The sequence below is a fragment of the Tamandua tetradactyla genome, chromosome 8 (genome assembly GCF_023851605.1).
Source record: "Tamandua tetradactyla isolate mTamTet1 chromosome 8, mTamTet1.pri, whole genome shotgun sequence".
Lineage (NCBI taxonomy): Eukaryota > Metazoa > Chordata > Mammalia > Pilosa > Myrmecophagidae > Tamandua > Tamandua tetradactyla.
Genome location: NC_135334.1, coordinates 48109379 through 48136565, shown reverse-complemented (window position 1 = coordinate 48136565; position 27187 = coordinate 48109379). Strand labels below are relative to the sequence as shown.

The following is a 27187-nucleotide window of genomic DNA, read 5'->3' as shown; positions in this document are numbered from 1 at the left end:
GTACGTGACTTCCTTGGGCAAGGTGGGCAGATATGTTCTCTGGAAGGAATAGAATTCTTGACCTGGCCCTGGAGGGTTGATTTACTGACTCACCTACATTTAACCGGGCCTCTTTGATGCCAGGCACTGTGCATAGTTTTAGAGAGAAAAAAATAAGACAGCATCTGGCTTGGAGGAGCATACAATCAGAAGGGGAGAGAGATGCATAAATGAACACTTGCAGTAGAACATGAAGGTACTACAGCGTGTACAGCAGAGGTGGCCCTTGACCTGAGACTCAGAGGCTAAGTAGGATTTCTCCAGGGGGACAAGTGTGTTGAGGGCCCTCCTGGAATGCCAAGAGTAAAACAAAGGAGTGATTGATTTTTCCAATAAATCTGGGGAGTCTCGGTCAGGAACATGTTTGTTTCATAAGCTGGTCTCTGCAGAAAGGAATGTTGCCTCAACTCTGGATGGTCAGAATATCGAGTTATTGCGTACTTTCCTTATGCTTGTGATTTACCAGGTAGGGATGCTGAGTAATTCCAGGCTGTGTAGTTAGTATGGAAATATCAGAATGTATGGCAGCCCTCATTTTTAGGGCTTCTTGCTAAGAGCCAAAGTAAATAGGAAATCTCCAGCAAGAGTAAACTATTACCAGGCAGTGATTTCACGGTGGCCCATTTGCCAGCATCTGACATACTGCAGGTAGAATGGAAGAGTTGAGGGAGGCAAAGGTGGTAGGTTATTAGAGAGCAAGAGATGACAGGGTTCTCATGGTGGTTCCTTTCTGAGGGCAACGAGGCATGTGTAATGATAGTCTTAAAAGAGGCTAAACACCTGACTCTTTCCTCGGTAGTGGGACTTCTGTAAAGAGAAAGGGTGGGACCATAAACCCTCTGTGACTACAGGAGCATTGTCACTTTGGTTCTGTGTGACACTTAATGCACCAGGCTGGCCCATTTGGTATTTACTATTTAGCATTTATTTCACAGGTGAAGCCTAGTCTTTTGCTGGTCAGGGTTTCAGAGTAACCTCTTATTTCCTGAGTGTTGACAGCAAAACACTTGGAGCAGTAGGTTTGATGGTGCAAATGTTCACAGACAGAATCTGTTCCAGCATGTTCATGTGGAGCTTCCAGTGCAAGTGTTGGGAACTCCTTGGAGTGTCTGGAGTATCAGGACTTGGTGCAGAGAGCTCCAGCTGCCTTTATGGAAGGGGAAAGAAAATGAGAGCCAGGAGCAAACAGGGGCTGCCTGGAGATTGCAGCCCTACCCATACCGCCACTGGCACCCTTAGAAGTTGGAAAGCAAGCATGTTGTCTCTGGGCCCTTGGCCTACAAATCACTGCTCAGGCCCAGGCTTGCCTCTCTGACACCGCCCTGGGGCAGCTTCTTTCTTGGTAAGGTCTGAAAATGAGAACAAGTATTTCATTCTTCTCCCCTAATGAAGCTCCATGGCAGACATGTCCGGGAGCTCTGCACACAATCTGAGGGGAGCTTAGTTCTGGGTTTTTGACATGATTGTTTGAACAGTTACATGGAGAGTGGAGGGTGCAGAAATTGAGAGTTCTTGTTATTCTTAATTGACTTCTTTATTAACGAATAGTTTTTATTGATGCATTAAAATATACATATCTTTCTTGATTGTGATGCACATGTCTATTGGGAGAAACAAAATCACTTAAATCTCCCAGTGACTCAGTTTCCCTGCACAGGGGATGATTCTTAAAACTTGTGATCAAAAGGATTTTGATGACTTCTGAAAAAAGAAAAATAAAAAACTAATTCTTTTCTGGAACCCCCAAATCCTCCTGTCCCTTAAATATAAAAAATGATTCTGGGCGGGCCACGGTGGCTCAGCAGGTAAGAATGCTTGCCTGCCATGCCTGAGGACCCGGGTTCGATTCCCAGTGCCTGCCCATGTTAAAAAAAAAAAATGATTCTGTAAATACTGCATTTCATTGATCTGTCATATGTCAAGCTAGCCTGATCAATTTAAAAGTTCAGATTTGATGGATATTTACCGTGTCCCTCTCTAGTTCTACAGCTGTTCTCAACAGCTCGCACCAAGAGGCGGAAGAGCTACATGAACTCTGTGGCTTAACACTTCATGGCTTGTGTTCTTGAAGTCATCCTAGTCCCAGGTCTTCCCTCCGTGTCGGCCTTGCTGCTCCCTTTTCCCTTAGCAGCTGTCTAAGCCTTAGGTCTCCCTTGGGGACACGGTGGTCAAGCAGGGTGATGACTTTGCTTCTCTGTGGTGATGGCTGTTACTGACCCCCTCTTTGGGTGGACTCATCTACTGCACTGAGGATGTAAGTACACTGTGCCACAATATCATTCACTCTGAGGTCCCCCCAGTGCTGGGAGCACTCTGCGCCTTGCAGAGATTCATTGTGAGGGTAGAACCAAAAATAGCTGAATTTTTAATTGCAGAGCTTAGCCTACGCATACCGTGCCAGGGGCACTGCAGAAAAGCACTAATGATTCAGACTGTCGAAGCCCAGCCTAGACATGAAGGCACTGTTTCCAGAGTCACAAGGTAGCCATTATCACTGTGAGTGCTGGAACATGGCAGAGGCCTCCCAGAAAGGGCTGTTACTTTTCAATATTTCCTTTTAACTTACTCGTTTTGTATCTCTTTCCTCCCACTTTCCCTGAAACATAATTAATGGGTGGGGTCTCCACCAGGACCAGCCTGTGGGCTTTTGAGTGGGTTGGCCTGGGGAGCCATCAGGGAATAGATGGTCATTGGAAGGAAAAGGGCCAAGCAGTTATGATTACCCCAGGCTTGTTTCAGTGGAGATCCTTTCTTTTTGTGAGTAAGACAAAAGTGACTGATTGGGCAGTCTGTGGCTTGGACAGCAGGTCTTTTTTTTGGTCCTGTGAGTCCCTGAGCTGTGTATCTGAAGAGGTTCAGGGGAAAAGCCAATATCTAAACTTGGAATAGCTGAGATTTTCTCAGGGCCTTTTTCTACCCATTTTCAACTTATGGCAACAGTTCCAGAAAAAGCCTTGAAGGACTTTCCCCTCTGCTTGTAGTTCTGTTTCTGGGGCATTGCGTGCTTCTCTGTGTGATTTCAGGGGTCTGATGGCCTGCCCAAAGAGCTTTGTGACACCTGCATTGGGGCGGGGTAGGTGCGAGTTGTGAAGGCAAATCCAGTATTCTCTTCATGCAGCCACACCCAGTCTGAACTGGCCCAGATGATTCTTATATCAAAGCCAGCCTGTCCAACATTCCCTTCATATTTAATAGACACTGATAGACACTTAAGAAGTTCAGCTTCCTAACTCTTAGTAATCCTTGCTTCAAGTTCCTAAAAGGAGGCCATTCTGTTTTTGTTTGCATGCTTCCAGAGAAGAGAAGCTCACTACCATGCACTACCACACTTCTAGAAAATATAGTCAGGGAGTTTTTCCTTAAGTTGAATAAAAATTTTGTCTCTTTAACTTCCTACATTGAGTCTTAATTCTGTCCTCTATAACCACACTTGAAGGAGATAAATCCTCCTCCATCATGACAGCTGTCATTTCTCATAGGAAATACCTCACCCTGAACTAAGATCCAGGTACCTTCTTGGTCCTTCTAAGCATATTACATTATCTGAATTCTTTTTTTTTTCATTTAAAAGTTGAATTTTTTATTATTATTTTACCGGTAGGATAATGATGAGGACAATATTTTAGAATGTTACACTTTTTTTTTTGCATGGGCAGGCACCGAGAATCAAACCTGGGTCTCCACCATGGCAGCGAGAACTCTGCCTGCTGAGCCACTGTTGGCTTCATGATCTAGGAGCTTTATTTTTTTAATACTTAAAAGTGGCATCATGTGACATTTGGTGTTCATTCATTTGGAAATCATAAAGAAGTTTCTTAAAAATTCGAAGTGCATTTGCCATATTTCTTGACAAGTGTATTTCAATTTGTGCATTTTCTCACTTAAGAAAAACTTTAAGCACATGTTAAAAATGAAAGACTTATATAGTGAGCACCTATAAACCCATTGTTTTAGCTCATATGGTGCACTGAATATTTTGCTTTGTTTGCTTTATCATAAAACTGTTCATGTCTCCAACCCATTTTCCATCCATTCTGTTATCTTTATTTTGTCTTTTCAAATTTCTCTATTTCAAGTAAATTGATAACATCAGCATTTTTTATCATTGACACTTCAGGATGCATATAATCAATTGAAATTAAGTAAGCATTCCTTCTATTTTAAATATTATGAACACACAGTTGAACTTATGAAAGTTAAATTTATTCTAACCAGGGTGGTGCAGTGGTAGCTCAGTGGCAGAATTCTTGCCTGCCATGCCAGAGACTGGCTTCAATTCCCGGAGCATGCCCATGCCAAAAACACAAACAATTAATACTAGCCAATGATTTTGACAAAGATAAACACCTTGTAAGCCAACCCCTAACAAAATACAATGTATTATCATCCCAGAGAGTTTCCATGGCTCTTTCTAATAAATCCTCACCTCACCCTCCTTATCAAGAGACAAGTACTTGTATTTTTATACATGAATTTATATTGTCACGGAGTCATTTTTGCTGTTCTAAATACTTTTATAATTTTTTATCAGTTATAACAAGCAATAGGCACTCCTTAATGTAATAGTCTTTGTTAAACTCATTAATACTTTTGAGATTCATTCATGAAGTTGGGATTTTCAGTAGTCTCTTCCTTTTTTAATTGGAGCAATACTGCATTTTATAAATATTTCACAGTTACTTATTCATTTTCCTTTGTTCAGCAACTGCACCATTGCCACTTTTTAGCTGTCATGAATATTCTTACATACAAGTTTTGGGGATGTATAAATTCTGTTCTCTGGTATACATCATGATGACTAGACTCACTGGTTCATAGGGTAGTTTCTCAAGAAACGTATTAACTGTTTGCAGAATATTGTCACATTTGTAGCCAAATACTTGGTTCAAGAAGGCCAGTGATGTTTAGGGTGTCTCAGCTGGAAAGGCACATGGCGAACCTGGCAATGTTTGTTAACTTTCTCTCCAGGCTTCTTGTTTCATGAAGCTCTCATGGGGGCATTTTCCCTCTTCATCTCCAAAGGTCTCTGGCTGTGTGGGCTCTCTTGGCTCTTCATATCTGGATTCTTGATTGTGTCAACATTTAAGACAGTAAACTTAGCCATTATAGGGATTTTGCTGTTATCTTTTGCTAGTGTATACAGGGAAGCTCTCTTGGTGAAATGAATGAATCCGTGATCAGCTATCAGTGCCCAAGTCTTTCTTTAGGAGTTATAAAGATTAATTAATTAGTATTTTTGTTCTGAACAGTTCCAAAGCTGTCAGGTCTATTTCTACCTTTAAGGAGTTAACAGTCAAACCAGAGACACAGAATGCATATGCACATCAGAATTCCAGGCAAATGAGTACAATAGGAGAAAGTACCGTGACATCAGATAAAGGAAAGTAGTCATTAAGGCATCCTGGCCTTGATGGGTAAGCACCACTCTCCTGGGTACCACAGGGGGACTGTCTCCGGGTTAGTGGTGCCCCCAGCTTCTTTGGCACTGAATGGTGCCCGTTGGTCTTGAGGAGGACTGTCCCTACCACTTGCCCAAATGTCTGAAAAGGAAATCCGCCTTTTATAGATGAAATTAGCATTGAAATGGTGACGCATCTTGGAGTTATCTTTTTTGAAAACCAACTTAAAAAGAAAGAACACAATTTTCGGTACAACCATAAATAGGAGTCAGGACATGCTGTTCTGCCGTCACGTCACTGACAATACATGATCCCTCCAGAAGAGACAGAAAGGCCTTGCTGAAATGAGGGAGACGTGGAAGAATCAGCCGCGCTGTAAGGACGACTTTGGGAAGATAGCATGGTGCCGAAAGGAGCCTTGGTGACCTCGGTTCCTCCCCAGGCTGGCTGCTAAGCTAAGCAGGAGCCAAGGACACCAGCCTGTTGGGACCTCTTCTCAGATTCTGTCAGTCTTGTCTCCCCTGGGGGAATATTTACCACATCATCGTTCCTTCTGTATGTTGTTTAAGCTTCTTGGCCCTTGGTTTCTCCCTTGTTCTTCTGTCTCACTCAATCCCTCAGGGATAATGCTGGGTTCTCGGTCCTCTAATCTTCTGTTGATCTCCCTAAGTGGTCTCTACTTTATGACTTTTTCTGTCATCTTTCAGACCTGCTAACTGGAAATCTTGGCCACGGTGTTCTACAAATTCCTGGGACATGGTGTCTCCAGAACCAGACTGTTTTCTTTTGTTTGGAAAACCTGCTTTTCTTACAATTATTTATCTTGATTTACTCTTATTACTCAGTTTTCTAAGATATGAGATTGTCTTTGACTTCTCTCTCTGATTAGGACTTTTAGCAGCAGCTCATCATGGTTCCATGTTTCAGGCACTCCCTGTCATTTCTCCTCCATTTATGTTACACAACAGTAAAATGTGATTTATTGGCATCTACATCAGCGTTACATGGTTAGATTCCTGTTATAAAAGTTATATGCCAGAGAGTAAAGGCTTACTCAGTCACAGGTCTCAATACAGTAAAATATGAAGAGAAAATTGTTTTAATCACACATCTCTCCACTTCTTCATAGAAGGAAGTTCTCTATGATACATTTTATTTACAATTAGATTCAAGTTCATTAGTTCCTTATATGGATAATTTCATAGGTGGAGGGATAAAAAAGGGAAGTAATGAAGTTTCTCCTTGATTAGATTTTATATTCCTTTGGGAATGGATAGTAGTGTCTGGAGAGAGCACTGTACTTGGAGTCTGGAAATTTGGGTTATAGTATGGTTTTTTAGTTTTTCTGTACTTTAATTTTCCCTTATGTTAGAGTGGGAATAATAATAATAGTTATAAATTATCACACAAAATATGAGTGGTTTCAGTTATGTTTAAATTCACTTTTTCCAGATATTTGTACACAGGAACTTTTACAAGATAACATTGGACACTCTGGGCAGACTTAAAAATCTGTCATTTACAGGATCCTAAAGTAGCCCTTAGAGGGCAGATGGAATGAAATTGATTATGCGATTTGATAGGCATGAAACTAGAGATGCAGAAATGATGCAGTGAAAATACAACCTTCACAGTTGGAATGTCAGAGATTTATTAGACCTAAGGCATTGGTGTGAATGGCAAAGCCCTACTTTTTTTTTTTTTTTTGCATTGGCAGGCACCAAAAATCGAACCCAGGTCTCTGGCATGGCAGGTGAGAACTCTGCCTGCTGAGCCACCATGGTCCACCCCAAAGCTGTACTTTAATGACAGTTTTTTCTTTTAGTTTGAAAAAGAACTTCAGAGAATTTCAGAAGCCTATGAGAGTCTGGTCAAATCTACTACCAAGCGAGAGTCTCTGGACAAGGCGATGAGAAACAAACTGGAAGGAGAAATTAGAAGACTTCATGATTTCAACAGAGATCTCCGAGGCATGTCAAGTTTAATCCAGCTCCCTCTACCCTAAACTGCTCATGTAGCTAACAGCCCAATTAGTTGTCCCAATTGCTTTGCTGCAGGTGCTGTTCTACCTGTGCTAGATAATTTTGTAACTCCTGTCCACCTGGTCAAGGGGGTTGGCGCTCAAAGAGCAGAATTGTTATTTTCGGGCTTGCAGGTTGTACATTGCAGCATTAAGTCTTAGATGTATGAGGGAGTCTATGAAAGGGAGAAAGCATGTGTGCAGTTCCTTCTTGCTTTAAAAGTACTTAACAATGACTTGTGGTTTTGTGAATGGGAATGTTTAAAAAGACTGATGTTGGGTGCACAGTTCTTTCTACATCAGGCTGAGCTGCTTGATAGCATTCTTTGAAAGAGCATTTAACATTTCTTGATATAGTATAGAAAACAGAGCTTAAATATGTATCCCTCCTTTAAAAAAACAAAAACCCACAGTTGAGTGGATATATATTCTCCCTGAAAGATGGGAACCACCTGCTGCAGTATTTTGACCACCTCCAAATGGCAGGATGATTTTACCTATAAAATTTTACTTCCCTCTACTCAAGCCCATTTTCACGTGGCTCATATGTCAAACACTCAATGTGCTCATAGTCCCCAGAAGCAAGATTCTACCATTTCTATTATAACAAACCCTTTTGGGTAGACTTCCGAAATGTTCAATAAATACTTGTTGAACAGAACCATTTAATTGACTAAATGAAGATTTATCAAGTGGTTTGAGCAAATGTAGAACTACACTGAGTCACATCTTCATCCATTAGATCATTTTGACTTTTTGTTGTTATATACTTAATTGTTATTTTAAATTTTTTGGTTCAGAATACAGATAGCAGTCACTAGCTAAAATATAGGGTCAAGGTTACACCATGGGGCTAGGTTTGAGGCCAAGAAGACTAAACTTATTTGCAAGAACTTCCAGTTACGGGTTTCTGGCCTTGCAGGGAGTGAAGAGGTATTTCTCAGACTATATCAGAATCTTAGCTGCCAACTGCTGGAGCATGACTTATGAAGACCTTTCTTTTGATGTTTTGAGTCAGGTTCTTGTTCCTTCCCTAAGAGTTGTTTGGTTTTTGAGCATCTCCTGTCCCCAGCTCTTGGCATCTGTTTCATTTCTCAGTTGGATGTGTATTTATTTTTAATCATTTCCTGTTTATGTATAGATCGACTGGAGACTGCCAACAGGCAACTGTCCAGCAGGGAGTATGATGGGCATGAAGACAAAGCTGCAGAGGGGCATTATGCTTCCCAGAGTGAGTCTCCATATTTATTTATCCTCCAGTTGGCATTTTTAAAAACTGGGGGCCTGAGGAAAGAATCATATTTATTTTAAGGCAGATTTTGTGCTGTTGTTTTCCGTTTGCTAATTTAGCGTACTGTAGCCCAGCAGATGAGACCCTGTGCTGGGGCCGCTAGAAGCAAAGCCGAAGTAGTTTAAAATTGTTTCACTAAAGTTTATGCTGTTCTTCTGTCTCTCACAGACCCTTCTGTGTCACTCAGTGACACTACCCTCCAAGGGACAAAAACATTACAGTATTTCCTGGCAGTCCACTCTCTACTTTAGGTAAAAGTCACAACTATTTTTCCCCAGTGGAAGGGAAGGAGTCCGAGTGGTAGGGTTGGGTTATCTTGGCATATTTTGTGCTTGCTTGGATTGAACAGTTCCAGGCTGGCTGCCGCTTGCCAGCAGTCAGGCCATATAAACAACCACATTGTATATCCTTTTGAGTATCCGCCATACGTAACGCCCATTTCCAAAAGCCACGGAGCCCATTTCAGCCAGGAAAAATAAACAGTGGCTTTCTGTGTGTGTGGATCTATTAGGAGAAAATTTCATTAATGTTTAATTTTACCAATGGCAAATGATAAACTCAAATGGGTTTTGAGAAACCATTGGTCAAGTTTGAATTTCTGCAGATTCATTGCATTGTACAAATAAGAAATTTTAAAATCCACCTTTTTTTAAAAAGCAATTTAAAACATTGAATGCATTTCTGATTCATAAACATCAACAGCATATGTAACTAAAAACAGTTATAACAGAAAAAATTAATATACTCAGGTACTGGCCATCCGTGTATGATGGTGATGTTCTGAAACTCGGATACCTCAATACAGCCTGTATTTTAAAGGTTGGAGAATAGTTAAGTTTTCTTATGTCTTCTAGTACTGTTTGGTTGGATTTAAGCCCCTTTGTTTCCTCCAAATTCATTCATAATTTCATTTCCTTTATTGGCTCTGGCTTCTTATTTTAAATTCTAATTTTTGCTTCAGATTCTTTTGTAGTCATGTAGTAAGTGAATTGTCCTGTGATCCAAATTCACATAAAAAGCTATATCAGCAGTTATTTACTTTTATAGCAAAATTTACCATTTCTTGTAAGAGCAGTAGATTTACCATCTTATTTGAGCATTCATTTGAAAAGATGAGTCATCTATACTATTTGCATTTAGGATTTTGACATACTACTTTTGGATGATAGTATGACTAGGTAGAGTAAGTGTCTTTGTGGCAGTCATGTTAGCAGTGTCGGTTTTAAGCCCTCGGCTGATAAGATACTCTGCCTTCTTGCCAGGGGATATTATTTGATCACTTAGTTCAGGTAAAAAAATGGAGAAGCCAGTAATTTTCATCTGATGGACATCTGTTCTGGCCTCTCAGCCCAGAATGATCCTGATAAAAGAGTATGGTTTGGTGTTGTGTGAGCTCAGAAACGTTCCTGAAGACTCTTCAGCCTCCTGGTTCAAAGCTAAAATATCAGGAAGTTAGGCAGGGGCCTTTCCAGCTTTTCAGAGAATGGTTTATTTTGTGAAAACTTGTCCCTTCTTTCTCCCAAAGGGATAAACAAGAGAGTCCAGGAGCATTTTTTCAACTGCCTAAATGTATTTCAGTGTCAATGTGTGATGTAATTGAGTCCAGACAGGGTATTTGAAGCAGATTTGGTAGCAGGGATATCTAGCCATTTATTCTCTACCTAATCTTTATAGGACACTTTGTATCTTGTTCAGACCTTTATAATTATTTGCATTAGCTTTTTCTCTCCCTAAGGGGCCAGGGGATAGACTCAACATGTTCCTTCAACTTTGCAGATGTATTATACTTTTCTTGTTGAATTGTAAGAACTCTTTGTATATAGTAAGGAAATTAGTGTGTGTCCTTACAGTATATGTTGCAGTTATTTCCCCCAACTGTTTGACTTTAATCTTTGATTATGGTGTTCTTTACATTATAGAAGATTAAGTGGCCATATTTATGCCCTCTAAGTTTTATGTCATGCTTAGAAAGCTTCTTTTTTTTTTAATTTAGAAAGTCTTCTTTTTTTTAATCTAATTTATTTTGTATTATCAAACCAAAACAACATGCAAACATGAACATTCTTAACATACAAACATTCTGTATATGGTATAGAAGCAATGGCTCATAATATTATCACATAGTAGTATATTTATCACCATGATAGAAAAGCTTTTTATACTCCAAAGTTATAAAAATATTCACCTGTTTTCTTCAAATATGTTTATGATTTAATTGTATTACAAGGGTAATATTTTGGAAGCTAGCTTGGGAGGCAGACAATTAGAGGAATTCATGAAACACTAACATGGAGGCACAGAGATTAGTTATAGTTAGTAGGTATTTTAGTATCTGGACAAAAGATGTAGAGGCTCTGAAGTAGTAAAAGTAGTGATAGAGATTAGGGAATAGATAGGCAAGTAGCAAATTAGTAGGACTTGGTGACCTATTGAATAATGGCAGTGAGAGAGGGAGAAAAGAGTGAGGTAGGGACAACTAGATGGACTGTCTCCCTTCACCAATAAGCAGGAACAGCGCATTAGATAATGAGCTGAGATTTGAACATGTGAAGTCATCTCATGTTGTGGCCCATAACTAAAAAAGCAGGTACTATATAAGAGGAGGTGCAGAGACACCCAGAAAGCTAGCAGTGCATGGCGTGCTCTGTCAAGCTTTCATTACGGCTTGTGAACACAGAATGGCAGGTGTGAGTTATTAGTGCTCTTCATAATTATTAATGTCTTCAATTATCTGTGTATTCTTTTAGATGCTCTAATATTAGAGTGAATTTCAGATCCCTAACAATTGTAATTATAAATACAGCCCACTCAAGAGCAGGCTATACTTTCAAATTAGTTTTTTGCGATTCTAGCTTTTGGCCAAGAGAAGGAAATAATAGTGACTTCTGGATTCCAAGGCGCTAAAGCTAAGTTGTGAAGCCCCTAACAGCCACCTTGGCCAACAGAAAAGTTAGAGAGAATGAGAAAGTAGAGAAGAACATGTTCAGCGTTTTGCTAGGTGTTCATGGAGTCCAGAATCAAGAACACCCAAGCAGCTCTTGTAGTGCGAGTTATGGGTGCTGTGGGTGGGTCCAGAAGGCTTCATAGTTAACTGAGGGAGGAGCTCCTTCCTGACTAGATTTTTTAATTTCCCTGTTGACCAGTGAAATTAAAATAATTTTCTTTTAAAGACTGAACTCTCTGTTCTTAAGCTTGAGCCTAATGAAGGCCTTGGCACACTGCTTGGATGGTAACCATTTAACTCTAAAAGTCTAAATGAGTATTAACCAGGGTTATTATGCTCCCTTAGTCATGAGATTTATCTATATGAAAAATCCTACAGAATTAAGTACTTAAGAATTTGATAACTGGGAGGAATTTTTTCCCCCATTACCTTGTGGCTCACTTTGGAAGAATTTCAAGTTTTTTGTTTATTTTATTTTTGCTTTTTTGTCTAACCAAATTTTTTTGTTTGTTTGTATGTTGTATGGCCGGAGTCACATTTCATTCTTTTTCCACTTTTTCCATGTGAGTATCCTGTTATTACTGCACCATTTTGTTGAATTTTTTGTTTGTTTTGGGAAGTGCATGGGCCAGGAATTAAACCCAGGTCTCCTGCATGGCAGGTGAGAATTCTACCATTGAACTACCCTTGCACCCCCTCTTACCAAATATTTTTACAGTATATAGTATAGTAATGTCAAAGCCAAATTTGCTCCTGCAAAACAGGGCCTCTAACCAACTCCTGTTTGGTTTGGCTGTGTGAGACTGGGAATTCTTTGCTATTTAACTTAAATGAAATTCCTGTTTCTCCTGGCCACTTATTTGTGATATATGCATATGCATGTGTACATATGCATATGTGATATGTACATATGCGTGTATACATATACATATGCACATATCACAAAAATATATATATACATATACACATACATGATGTGTTTATCACATACACATGCACACACCACACACACACAGACACACACAGCCTGCTAAAGTCAGTGTCCCAGGGAATGTCTTATTCTTAGCCATGTCTTCTCAGGGAGTGAAGCTTTTTTGACTGTTTCTTTCTGAAATTGATAACTCTGCAGAATTTCCATCAGCTTTAGGCCAGAAAGCCAAAAATAAAATAATAGATGCGGTGAAACTAGACTGGTACAGATGAAATGTCATTTTATTGGGGTTTCAAGTAAATGTAACAGGGCCTTGATACATTTTTGGTTTGAGTGGGGACCTAATTAGCTCTGGCATGCTTGTATTACTCCAGGATAAAACTAAGTCATTTTTAAAAAATACATTGAACTGATCACCACCGCTTTGGAATTTTTAGGCACTCCAGGTTCAGCATATCTGGTTAAACTTAAGTTTACTTAAGCGAAATTCTGGGTGTTAATGAGTGTCCCTTTCCAAGATAAAAAGGTTTCTTGGACATTCAGTGATTCATGTAAAACAACATATTAATAAGTAATGAGTGTAAATGAGTGAGAACACTCTGAATTTTATTTCCTTATAAATCTCCTGGATTTAAAAATTGACAGAAAAATGTGTGGGACTACACTGTTTTAAAAATGAAAATAAGTTGCCATTTTCATCTTGTCTTGTAATCATCATCTTACCCATGGATCTTGTTTTAAATACCTTGATTTCCTGTTTCTTACGGAATGCAAAAGAGACTAAAATAATTTCCTCAAAGAAAATCCCTCTGGTTTTTGTATTTCTTTTTAAGGTCTCTTATGAAACACAAGCAGAAATTACAATGACATAAACATGAATTCTGCTGACCTACCTAGAGCTTAGGGAGGTCATTCTGAAATGTCACTGAGTCTGGTGACACCAAATGTTGTGGGTTTACATCAAGCTTTGTTGAATTTTGTCACATGTAGGTGCTCCAGTTTACTTCCTTCTCTCGGGGCTGACCTATAGCTTGTAGAGCTCTCCTGACTCTGTTCCCTTCCCTCAATGCCAGACTCAGATACATGTGTGATCACGATTTCTTTGCCTCCATCTCCTCTGCTAAATGAAAGAGGTTCAGCCATTCTTTCCTCCTAACTGCCCCCACCTCCCAGTGAGCTACCTTGAATCTTGATGTACCCGACACTCAATAAATGTTCACTGAGAAAATGAATTAAAGTGGAAAAGCCAAGAAACAATAGGCTTGACATTCTCCTCGTGCAACATCAGTTTAATCAAAATGTTCTTTTTAACTCAGCATTTCCCAGTCTTGTGGGAAGATACCCCCGATTATCCTCAGTTATTGCAAGGCATTAGGCAAAGTCATTAAAAGAACTACTTCAGAATAGAATCTGTTTTAAAATGCTCACATTTCTTTTTTTTTGCCTGCCCCTAATCCCTCCTTCCTTTTTCTTCAAATAGGAGGATATCCAGATAAGGGGAATCTCTCATTATTGAGAGCAGTAGTATTTCTTCAGAAAGTTTCATAAGTACAGTTGATTTTTGGAACCCTGGACTCTTTCTCATCTGCTCTGATGTGGATATATTGGAGCTGAGAGCTGTGGTGTATGACCAATCCATAGACCATGCCAGGTGCACAGGGCAGCGTCATGGCCAAAGGGGAAGGAATGCAGCATTGGGGCTGTAACTCCTGCCAGGGTAGTATCATTTCAATCAAGAAAATTATCTTGCCCTAAATTAACTGAGTTTCCGTAAAGATGACCCCTAAACTTAGTGTTACTGTGCAGTTCTAAAAATCAAAGGTTTTGTAGGTAAGGCTCAGGCAAGTAGTCCTGGATCAGTTGCTACATCTCCTAATTCTTGTTCTCTCACTAACGTGTTCAGTGACCTGAAGTCAAATGCTTAATCTCTTGGACCTCCATTTCCTCTAAAGTAATAGAGGAATAAATCCATTAATTCAGTCAACAGAGCTATGAGGGATAACCCCAGATAGGAAATGTGAAGAGGCTTTATAAAGTTCATTTATTCTTCAGTGCTTCTCCCTGCCTACTTGTCTCCTTCCTCCATCTGTTTCAGCACTCACCTTTTTTGTAAGGATCTGCCAGTTTTCACAGAGAGGGAATAAGCCGTGTTCCCAAAGAATGCCCACATGGCTCACTGAGCCTAGCTGAATTTGGAAAGCAGGGTGTGTGAGTGCTTAAGCCCACTTGATCAAGCTTGACAGGCAGCACTGAGAAACCTCAAACCTACATGACAGCCAGAAGAGCACACAGGCTGCAGGGCATCTGTTTATGCTCAATCAAATCTTCTCCCCAGGAGTGAAAATTAAAGTTACTCGGCTCTGATTTTCCATGCTTAAAGAATTGGAGCTAATTGAGGAAATGTCTCTTGGTCATATGTTGATATCTGGTCCCTACAAGTGACTATGGGTTATGATTTTCATGTTGTTTATTTTAAAATTATTTATTTGCTTGGCATCCATGTTAGCAGATTGGACAATCAGGTAACTTAAAAATAGAAGAGTTGTCACTAATTGTGACAACTGGATTTGGCTGGATTGTATAGTGTGTGAGTAAAACTGTTTAAAATACATGTATATAAGAGTTACCCAGGAAACTTTATCCTGGTTCATATTCCATGGCCGGGAAGGATGGAGAACACACTGAAATTCATTTGCATTTCATGTCATATCAGGGAACCATCACTTTCCCTAACAATTCAGAACCAGAAACTCCACTTTAAGGTCTTAATTTAAATTAAATGGTAGTTCCTTAGGGAAGACTTCTTGAGATACTGTTATAGGTCTTCCTTTTATATACTTCCCTAGTACTCTGAACTTTTCCTTTGTTAACACTCATCACATCTGTAATTGCATAACTGTTTGGATAATTATTTTCTGTCTTCCCCTATTAATCCATAGCAGCATAAAGGCAGGGACCCTGACTGTCAAGTCCACCATTATAGCCCCAACTCTATTTCCAGAATCCGGCATGGAGCCTGGTACTTAGAAGCATCTCATAAATATTTGTTGGCTGTTAAATGAAACATTTATCATTATCATTCATTTAAAGAAACAGTTATTCGTTACCTATTATGAAGTACTTGTCTTCTAGGCCATAGGTCAGAAAACTCTTTTTGTAAAAGGCCAGCTGGTAAATATTTTAGGCTTTTGCAAGTCATTTGGTTTCTGTTGTAACCACTCAACTCTGCAGCGAATAGCCCAAGGGCAGCTATATATGTAAACAAATAGGCCTGGCTGCATTCCAGTAAAACCTTATGTACAGAAACGACTGCAAGCGGGATTTGGCCTGCAGACAGTAGGTTGCTAACTGGTGTTCTAGGTCCTAGTCATGGAAGGGGAAGAAGAAAGGAAACCTCAGCAAAAGTAGAAAATAGTGTAAGAGGACAAAAAAAAATGAAGAACTTCAGAAGTATACCCTAGAGGAGCTTATTTTGAGATTGCCTCAATTTATAAACCAGAATATAATTGTTTATTTCTCTCCTATTCCAGTCATCTTTTGCATAGTTCGATATCGGGGAGCATGAGTATTATCATTTTAAATAAACTGAGGCACACAGAAATGCAGTCACCAACCTTAGTTACCCTGTGGGTATCCAGCATTGGGTAATGATGGACACAGGGCTGTGGGTGGCCGTGATGGGTGACTGTGCATGTACATAGTGACGTCTTAGAGCGCCTCGCCCTCTGGTGCCATAGTTCTATCACAGGCCTCCTCCTGTGAGAAAAGGTTCTCAGATTTGGATACCTAGGTTGGAGGATACCTTAAGGTCATGTGTCTGGTCCCCAGAAATGCGTGTCTCCTCTGAACCGCCACCTAGTAACTTTCTTTCTGAATGACCGTGTCTTCAGAGGCTATTGACTGGATGATTAAAAAGTTCATCCTGAGGTGAGTTGCAGATTTGCTCCTTTGAATCTCGCATTTAGGTGCCCAGGCAGACCTGTGTGTGGCAATTTAACAACAGTGGCAACTGTAAACAACATTCTTTAGGTATATCTTTTTTTTTTTTTGATTCTCAAAACAACTCTTGAGGTAGGTAATTCAGGTATTTTACAGATGAGGAAACTGAGGCTTCAGTTTAACTAGGAAGGTTAAAGCAGCCTTTCCATGGCCATACACTTGGTAGGTGGAGCAGACAGGTTTTGAACCTGGGTCCGTCTGACTCTAGAGCCCCAAATCACACCAAATTGCCATGGGGCAGCTACTTCCTGTGTACCAGCAGCTTGTACTGTGGGAGGTCACAGTGATGGATTCCCAGTGATTTCAGAGCTCATATTGTGTGGCATCCACATTTTATAAAAGAAGTAATGGCCGCCAAGACCACTCAAGTGGTCTTTCCCAAAGACCATAGGTATTTAGTATATAAACCACAATTAGGATCAGAGCTTCCTTTTTGTTATTTTTTCCTTCCCCTTCTCTCAAAGATCATCTCTGTTAGCTTTGGGAGTGGCTAAAGATTCCGTATTTTTATCCTAAGAAATCTGACTAGTAAATGGATATAATTCTTGTGCTAGAAGCCTCATTGGCTGCAGATTATTTAACCCAGTATTGTGACTTAGTAGTAATGTATTCAGATCGCTTCAAGTGAGTCCTAACTACTGGAATTAACCTTCTGAGCTCTGACTTCTGTAACTGTCCCTGAACCAGAGCCAACTCTAATAAAAGGACTTTTTTGATAATCTGATGTATTCTCTTTAGATACAAAAACAACAAACAAAAGCACAACAACAGAATAGAGCTCAAAGTCTTAAAAGATAAAGCTTTCCCAAAATGTCTGTGAAAATTAAACTTTTTGTTTTCTGGATGATAAAAATTGAAAATAAGCAGAAAGAATACAATGAGTATCTCTGTGGTATAGTTTCTTACAATTCATTTTTTTTAACTTTTTTTATTGTATAGTATTACCTATATACAAAGCAAAGAAATAAAAAGGCAATAGTTTTCAAAGCACTCTTCAACAAGTAGTTACAGGACAATAGTTTCTTACAATTAATTTTTGAAACTTTTTGGTTCCTGAATTGTAGTGAAAGCATAGGGCTGTATCTTAATGCAATCAGAGAACTTTGAGGGAGCAAAGTGGTTTTTTTAAGTCCAGAAAGTTTGATCTTAGATCATTAAAAGTAAGCTTACATCTGCTACTAATTTTCTTTTTTGCTTACAAAGATTGTGGTTTAGTAGAAGGAAAAGAAACAAGGGGACCTGCTCAAAGCAAGTTACAAAATTGACAGTGGGAGAGGTTGCAGAAGTTAGAGAAAGGGAGAAAATAAAATTGCAGGCAACTTATGTATTTGTCCCTGACCAACCCTACATTGAACCACTTCTTTCCCCAGATGTAACAATTTCCCCAGCCAGACTCTGTTAAGCCATATCTGCCATTCAAAAGGATTATTTAAAGAACATGGGTTATATATTTTTATACATGTATGAATTATATATATATATATATTTGTTTTAATTAAGCTATTATCCATATACTATAAAACCCACACATTTTATATGTATAATTTGATGAATTATGACAACTAGTTCAATTGAGGTATAGAATCTACAGAGTTTGTATAGCTCTTCATCTCTACTCCTCTGAGTGAGCTGCACTCATCTCTAGTATCTGCTGATTTACGGCCATTCTTTGTATTATGTCCAGATTTTATGGTTGTTTTCAGCATGAGTTGTCAAATTGTTTGGTAGGTTATCGGTTTGTCGTACCCAGAAATTGAAGTCTCTGTTACCCATCTTTTTACTAAGAAACGAGAAGGCAAAAGAGACTTCTGTGGTGATTAGGGCGGGTTTATGTCTTCAAGTTTGTTTATGATTGATTCATGAATATGCATATAGTTTAAATCATATGGCCTGTACATACTATGTTTATACGGCATTATTAAGTCATTGTTCTAATTTGTTATAACGCAATCAACAGTGATATAGAGGTAGCAGACAATTTTTATTTCAAGTAAACCAAAATAAAGTGGAGGTTGAATGGTATGTTTGGAAGCTGAGCTGGATGAATGGGTATATGTTCAGTCAAGCAAGTTAGCCAGCTACGTATGTAATAGACTTCGATAAGCGAAACAAAACAAAAGAAAATGAAACTGGATTATAACTAAGTGTGTAAGTACAATAGCCAGAATTAAAATGCAGTATGGGGTGCATGGGTGGTTCAATGGTAGAACACTTGCCTTACATGTGGGAGACCTGAGTTTGATTCCTGGACCATGCACCGCCCCCACCACCCCAAAAAATGCGATATGAAGAAGGACTAGATTAGAAAAATTGTAATTAGAACTTTTGTGGGTATTAAAATAAATATTTTACCAAATCAAATCTGAGACTTGTAATTCTGATACTACAAATGCAGGTTGAGGCCTAGGTATTGAAGAGCAATAGAGAAAGTAACATTTTACCAAAATATATTGTTCTTCTGCATTAGACCACTACAAAATATTGTGGTTAGGTTTTGTTGATTTCCAGTGATAAGTATTTGAAATCTGCTTATTGGATCATTTAAAATTTTTACTTTATAGACTAAATTAGAACATGATCATTAATCAATAGCATCTTCTTGGTCAATGAACCTTGGTCTACACTTGTCATATCTCTTCACATAATAAATACTTCTGTCATCTTAGAGTCTTAAAATCCTACAAAGTTTTGAGGAGTATAGATGCACTGGAAAATAAGGACCAGTCCCTGCCCTCAAAGAGTTTCAGCCCAATTAAAAGGATAGGAGAAGCAGATATCAGCCACTGTACCTGGACACAAAGTAAAATGTGGTAAGAACTTGAAATACCCCCCAGAAATGAGAGTGGGGACTTCCTAAATGCAAGAGAAATCTGTTTTGTTGAGGGAAACAAAAAGAGCTTCTTGCAAGATGTAGCCTTTAGGATGGGCCTTGAAAACTGCGTTTTAGAGTAATTTGCTGCCATAGTGAAACTCTATTTTCCTTTTAAACTTTCGCAACAAAGTTTGAGTAAACCTTTCCCACTTCACGTTTGCCTTACTCTCCAGTATTGATTCACCGCTCCAAAAATTTTTTTCCTCAGCATTTTAACAGACATTTCAACAAATCTGTTTCTTTTTCAATGTCTGAGACAGTGGCTTTCAAACTCAGAACTCTTGCTGGGAAGAAAATTTAATTGAAAGCACAGTAGGTAAAACCCATGAAGGCTGAAAAGATTTCTGGTTGAGTCAGGGGTAAAGTTCTCGGAATCCCCCTCCTACTTGGCCCAGACACCTCTTCTCTCTCTTCTCCCTTCTTTCTCACTCTACCAGAAGTTCTGCAGAACACAGTTTGGTTTAAATTCCTATTCTTAATTTTCCTTATTACAAAATGCATTAGAAAAATGGCCCTGTCAGCCATTTAAAGCAGGCTCTCACCGGGTGCTCCTGGGTTTGCTGGTAGACCTGTTTAACTACCCACCCACAGCATGTGTCTTGAGTTGCCTGGTGAAACCATGGCAGTGTGTACTGTAGGGCAGGGACTGCATGAAGATGAGGGCCTTTTTCTGAAATTAAAAAAAGGTTCCTTACCTGAAAAACTTTATCAGCAAATTTTTAAAAGACCCCCTCCCAAAAAAAAAGAACCAGATCAGCAGCTTATGGGATCAGCTTTTGCATTACTTTCCCTTCTCTGAGATAAGTAAATCTTCTTTCATGTTATTTGGCATCAGATAAGCCTCTTGTGAATAGGTCAGTCTTCTATGATATAAGCAATGCTCAATTTGGATTCTGTTTTTGGTGTCTCTTTCTGGGTTCATCAGTTTGGCTCTCAGATTGGGGTAAGGAATTAAAGGCGCATGTTAAGAGTGGAGTATTTTTGAGGCAGAATAAACCTAAATAGTTTTGCAGGTAATGGAGTGAATAAAATACCTTCCTCATCTTTGTCCTCTCACAGCGTCAGGAAAAAGAAATTACCTTTAGAGTCAACAAAGATTTCCAAATGCCTCTGACTCTTCAGTTACCCCATAAATTGTGGCTGACCCTTGGAAAATAGTTCTCCCTGACATCTGTCACTATTACAGGAAATGGTGGCAGGGAAATCAGGGCTGAAGGATCATTGAGAAAGAAGAATCAGGAAGAGGAGAAAGTTTAGAAGGGATAAAATAGCAAACAGTAATTTAGATATCTTTTCAAAGAGGGAATTCATTTTCAGCAGCATTATGGAAAGATTTCTAGCTACCAGAATTGCCACTGTAGGTGTCAGCCAGCATTGTCCTAAGGTGTTTCCAAACCATCAAGTCCTTTGTTGGTGGAGAAGAAAGTAGAGGTATAAAGAAATAAAAGAAAACGTCTTAGTGATCCTTTCAGTTGAGTTAAGGAAGAGGAGTGTATTTTAAGCATATATGAGTATGTAATGGAGCCGCAGGCAGAAAGTATAGGCAGGCCTCCCAAGGACAGGGGATCAGGGCTGTAAAATCTGTGAGAATCATGGTATTGTCTGTATTTGGTGTTCTATGTTTGTCTACGTGGATCTCTTTCCCTCTTTCCTCACCATGAATGGTCATCCACCTTCCTATATACATTTTTGATAACGTCATTGTCTGTAGAGTGCCTTTCTCTGTTTCTCCAGGCACATGCTGAAATATGGGCCACCCAGCCTTGGAGGTAGGTTGCTTCCCTACTCTTGCAGGCTCCCATTTACAAATTACCGGATGAGAGAGTCTGATGGTCCCTCTGGTTTGATCAAATGGGAGGGAGTCATGAGTGGGAACCCATGGAAGGGCTTTGTAATGCAAACGTATTGCTTGCCGGAATTTAGCTCTGTGGATGGAGAATTGTAGGAGTTAGCTCTTTGAAATGGGGTGCTGGTTGGCAGAATCTTTGAAAGCTCCTACTCCATGGAGAATTCCAGATTAGGAAGCATTTGCTTTTTTGTAAGGCCTTCTCCCACTGAACCACCTGTCCTTGACATGGGGCTACTGCTGTAGTACAGAGAGGGCCCTGAGTGCTGTTAGCCACATCTCCTATCACTTTCCAACTTCAGTCTTTTTCTTAGTCTGTGGCTTTTCAGGTTATGTCCTTTAAGTCTTTTCATTCAGAGAGTCATGAGATACTGTATCCCCAAGATCAGTCTCAGCTATCAAAATAAGATTTCCAGTCATTGGCATTTCAGAGAAGATTTGTTGGATGCTTCTGCCTCCTCTTGCCTTAACTGTTACTACCATCCCGTCTTCCTACATCCAAGGCAACAAGTACCTTCCTGAAGTGCCGGGGAGATACTTTATAGTCCAGAACCAGCTGCCAAAATAGACTAGTTGTGCATCACCATGGTATATGGGATTTGGAACCTGAACAGAATTAGGTTGGTCTATGGCTGGACATGTACGTACACACAATCCTGGATAGATGTAAGCTCCAAAGAACCAGTTTGTGAAGGACCAAACTGTGGTCCTGGCTGAACAACAAGAGGAAGGGAGTACACCTATTTTTTTACCTGCCAAGCATTCCGCTGAATTAGTCACCCCTTGGTCAAAGCTGGCAGCAGCTGGACTCCTTTGTCCCTCCAGCTATATCAGGCCCAGAAAAACTCATTAAAAATCTATTATAGCAGGAAAGGCCTAGAAATTAATTCCCACCTGAGAAGGGCCAGGTCACAACTTTGCTGTCCATATGAGCTCTGCCTGTAAGTTAGAGCACTGTATTCACATAGCAGGTCAGATGGTGGCCTGACACCCAACTCCAGACCCCGCACACATACCCCATCCTCTGTATTATTCAGCAGAGGCGACTTGGGTCTACCAACCCTTGATTTAACTAGCAGTTAAGTTAAATGCTCAAATAGTAGTTGCAGAAACATTTTCAACACATTATCTACATTGGACCTTCCATAGAACTGGCAGAGGAGAAGGTAAGAAGGAAAGGGAGCTTCTTTGAATTATTGGGTCCATTTCCAATTTCTGTCCACCAGTTTCCATCCACATCTGCTCTTTCCTCAAGCAAGGAGGCTAACCTATGGATAGAGCCACAAAGACGAATACCACATGACCTACAAGTACTATAACATTTTGCTTCAGTTTTTTTCGTGTCAGATGGAGCTGTCATGAGGTAATTAAATGAAGTTAAAGCTCTTGGCGCAGTGCCTTGGACACGGTAAGCCCTCAGTAATATGTTAGCTCTTGTTGTTGTTTGTCAGAAGTCTACCATGTGCCAAGCCCTGTGGTAGGCATTTTCCAGAGAGTCATTTTAGTCCTTGCAGAGTCCTGCAAAGTAGATCTTGTTAATTCCATTTGGGGAGATTGTCTTAGAGAGGTGAAGTCAAGTACCCAAGGTGATCTGGTATGCAAAGGTGCCGGAATGAAACCAGCTCTGCCTGACCCACAGAGCTCTTGCCATTGCTGTGGTTGCAGGCATAAACTGTATATGAGCAGACATCCTTCTACATAAGTGGGCCTGGAGCCATCAGAGTAAACATCTTCCTGCTCCACTCCATTCAGGGTAATTCAAATCCACTGAGTAAATAGACCATTCTGGGCAAGAATTCCCTTGTGTTAGCTTGCCTGTTCTGGGAATTCTTGGTATATACATTGGAGCCCAGCCAAAAATTCAACAAGAGGCTGGTCTTTCTAAAGACCCATCCCAAGGGCCTTAGTTACTAAAAAAATGGGAGGGATCTTCTCATGAAGTGCTCTACCCATAGGACTCTCCCTTGGCATTTCCTAAAGGATGACTCTTTAGAATGAGTCTGACACACCTCAGAGTCCCCATGTGTCTGGAGAGTCAGGTTGTACAGTGAGCTTTCCTTGTGGACTCACTGTATTGACACCCTATACTCCTTGTTCTAGTTTGCTAGCTGCCAGAATGCAATATACCAGAAACACAACAACTTTTAAAAAGGGGAATTTAATTAGATGCTAGTTTACAGTACTAAGGCCGAGAAAATGTCCCAATTAAAACAAGTCTGTAGAAATGTCCAATCTAAGGCATCCAGGCAAAGATACCTTGGTTCAAGAAGGCCAGTGAAGTTCAGGGTTTCTCTCTTAAGTGGAAGGGCACATGGCGAGCACAGTTAGAGTTTCTCCCTCATCTGGAAAGGCACATAGAGAAAACGGTCAGGTTTCCTCTCTCATCTGGAAGGACACATGGTGAACATGGCGTCATCTGCTAGCTACTTCTCTCCTGGTTTCCAGTTTCATGAAGCTCCCCAGGAGGCGTTTTCCTTCTTCATCTCCAAAGGTCACTGGCTCGTGGACTCTCTGCTTCATGGTGCTGGGGCATTCTCTGCTCTCTCCGAATCTCTTATTCTCCAAAATGTTTCCTCTTTTATAGGAATTCATAAACTAATCAAGACCCACCCAAATAGGTGGAGACATGTTGTCCAGTTTAACAGCCACTCTCAATTACATCACATCTCCAGGGAGATGATCTAATTACAGTTTCAAACATACAATGCTGAATGGGGATTAAAAGAAATGGATGCCTTTACAAAATGGGATTAGGATTAAAACATGGCTTTTCTAGGGGACATGCATCCTTTCAAACCAGCACACTCCTCATCCCCTAACCATAATTAAATGCCCTTTATGTAATCTCATGGCACCCTAAGCAAGCATCAGTCTGTGCAGCTTGTCACATTGCCTTTGCCTGTGACCTCTCTTTCCACCAGACTGAAAGTGGAATGCTACGTCCTATTCATCTTGTACCTCCAAAAGTTATCACAGTTCCCAGAACAACAATAACCACAATTTTAACATAGTTGATATTTATTGGGTACTAACTATATGCTTTTTGAAGTAGGTACTTCACAATATGAATATTGCCTATCAAGGAAATAGCAAAAGCTGGAAATGTATGTGTGTGAATGCACGCACTGAGGAAGGAGTGGTACTTGTTAGTCCAGAACTCTATCTAAATAGCTGGCATTGTGCCACAAAATAGTTATGATCATTGATTTGCAAAACTTAGAAATCTCTGGCTGTGACTTTTGGTCTTGAGCTCAGGCTATCATGCTTCCAATAGAAATTGATGTTTACTCAGCTGTCCTCAACAAAGAGAGAGCTTTTCTGTCACATTGATAACCAGGTAGAAGCTCAGAAATTCCAGCTCTTCATTCACAGGCCTGCCTGCCTAGTAACTCTTGAGTGCCCTCCAGAGCTCAGACTAGGCCAGTGGGCATCATGCCCACTAAGAAGCTGTAAATCCCTGGGGAGCTGGTGCTCAAGTTTCTGTGACTTTGCATAGAAAGAGTGAAATGCTGTAGTTTGTTCGGGGTTGTGGATGGTGGGGCCCAGAGCCAGTCAGCTTTTACTGATCCATTTGCTTACGCCTCTTACATGCTTGTTCTCCATGGTTTGGGAAGCAAGTTTTAGAGACAGCATAGAAAAATGCCGGAGAAAGGGGAAGTGCAGTTGGTCATTGCAGTGGGGCATACAGAGCCCAAAAGTAATGCTCTGCTCTGGGTCAGGATCTTAGTGGTCTTTTATTGTATCCTGGGGATGCCTTTGTTTCTAGGAAGCACAGCCACTGTTTTACAAGTCTGCTCATTCAGTCTGTCAATTCAGGAGCTGCTCCATTGCCCTCTGATACCATCAGCTGCCTCGCAGTACAAGGCAGTGCGGCAAGAGGCGAGGACATTATCGTGGGGCATCAGGAGACCCAGAATCTGGCCCTGGCTCTGCTCCAGCTGTTGATGGGACCTTAGACCGGTGCCTTCAGGCTCTGGGCCCTTTCTTTGCTCATAAAGTGAAGGAGCTAGAACTGATTGTTTCTGAGGATCCCTTCTAGCTCTAAAATTATGAGCGTGTGAGCTGATTTTTCCAGCTTTAAAGTGTCTTTTAATGTTATGCCCTGTATTCTAAACCACATTTTCTGCTCCTTAAGCACAGCATTCTTTCTAATACCTCAGTTCGCACAGTGTTGGCTCTTAGTGTTTGATAACTACTTGTTAAATTAATGAATGATCATAGGAAGAAAGAATGAATGAACAAACCATTGTTAACATACTGGTGTAGCTTCCATGTTTGGGTTCTCTGTGTTTCCGTGTAGGTTGCTAGGAGGCTTTTTGAGACAACTGATATGAAACATTTGAATGGTGCAGGTACATAGAAATAAATTTCTAACTATTGCTGTCGCTGCAGTTGTTGTGCAGTAGTGTTGTGCATACAGTTTGGCAACTAGCTTTTTCCCCTTTTAGTAATGAAGACGTTTTCCATGCCACTAATATCCCCTTGTTTAATTTTAATGGCTGCATCTTGTTCTATAAGATTTATGATAGTTTATTTAACCGATTCTTTACTCTTACATATTACTCCATTCATATTTTTCCATATTATAAACAACTTATCTCAATATTCTATTTTTAAAAGACTATATATTGCTTTCATGGTAGGAAAAATGTTTTCAGTAAAAATTGCTTATTCCATGATGCCATTGACCCTGCCTGCCTCCTTAAGTTAAAACTGTTAGATAGGTCTGAATAGGAAAGCAGTGAGTGCTGGCTAGTCTTTCATTCCCACCTGCAGAGACAGTGATTGCCACTACTTATCTTGTCATTAATGAGAGAAAAGCAGTTTACCTAAGTCCAAAGTATTGTCCCTTTTCCATTTTGAACAGAAGTAGGAGAAAATGTAGGGCCAGGTCCCAAAGGAAAGGGTCCAGTTGAAGTTTGGAGACCCAGGCTCCCCTCTGGCCTTAGATGCCAAGAGCTTAACCCTTGGGGAGCTTGGTGTATTTTCCTATAAATTAGAATATTGTTATTAATATTGTCTTCTCTTTCATCACTGTTTGGAAGAAGGAAGCTGGAGAGGTTGTGAGCATAGAATGAAATAGTAGGTACAAGATTAATTTGAAACATTAAAATAATTGTAAAAAATGAGTTATTATAAAAAAATAAAATGAGTTATTGTGAATATGGGGGTCACTGGTTCTTGGTGTACTATTAATCTCTGGAGCTGTGGCCTGGAATGCATTTAGAGTTAACCGTGGTTTTGAGAATATCTGTGCCTCACCCACCCGCCACCACTATTAAGAGGGAGCAAAAGATGTGACAGTCCTCTACCGTTGCATGTGTTGTAATTTTTTTTATTGTTGCCAGATGTAGACTGGCAGTGAGCCCGGAGGGTGAGCACTTTCTGATAGAAGCAGTTTTGTTCTTGTCTCCCTTTTAGACAAAGAATTCTTGAAGGAAAAGGAGAAGTTAGAAATGGAGTTGGCGGCCGTGCGGACCGCGAGCGAGGACCACCGGAGACACATTGAGATTCTGGACCAGGCACTGAGCAACGCCCAGGCCAAGGTCATCAAGCTGGAGGAGGAGGTGAGGACAGGCTCCGGTGGGCAGAGGCAGGGCCTGGGTTGCCACCATTTTGTTTTCCTAACTCAGCTACTCTAACCAGAGCAAATGCCAAAGAGTTGGGAGAGGGAGAGGGATGTGGGAAACCTCCCAAATAGAAATAAATAAAAACAGAGTTTATCCAACCCAGAGCCAGGCAAAGTATGAAAGGCACATGTGAATACCATCAGCCAAGAGCTCACTGACAGCCTTACAGCCCATTAGTTTGCAAATGTCCAGGGCTAGAAATCCTGGAAACCACTG

The 27187-nt window shown here is 40.2% G+C and overlaps 1 protein-coding gene across 14 annotated transcripts in view; it reads left to right on the top strand.

The window, feature by feature from the left end:
• The window catches only part of AMOTL1 (angiomotin like 1), a 170866-nt gene that overhangs the window by 118894 nt on the left and 24785 nt on the right, over positions 1–27187 (top strand). For all 14 annotated transcript variants that reach the window (XM_077113228.1, XM_077113229.1, XM_077113217.1 and 11 more), the window contains 3 exons: positions 7264–7408; positions 8600–8689; positions 26763–26908. In XM_077113228.1, the coding sequence (XP_076969343.1) occupies positions 7264–7408; positions 8600–8689; positions 26763–26908 (381 nt within the window). The remainder of the gene's footprint in view (positions 1–7263; positions 7409–8599; positions 8690–26762; positions 26909–27187) is intronic.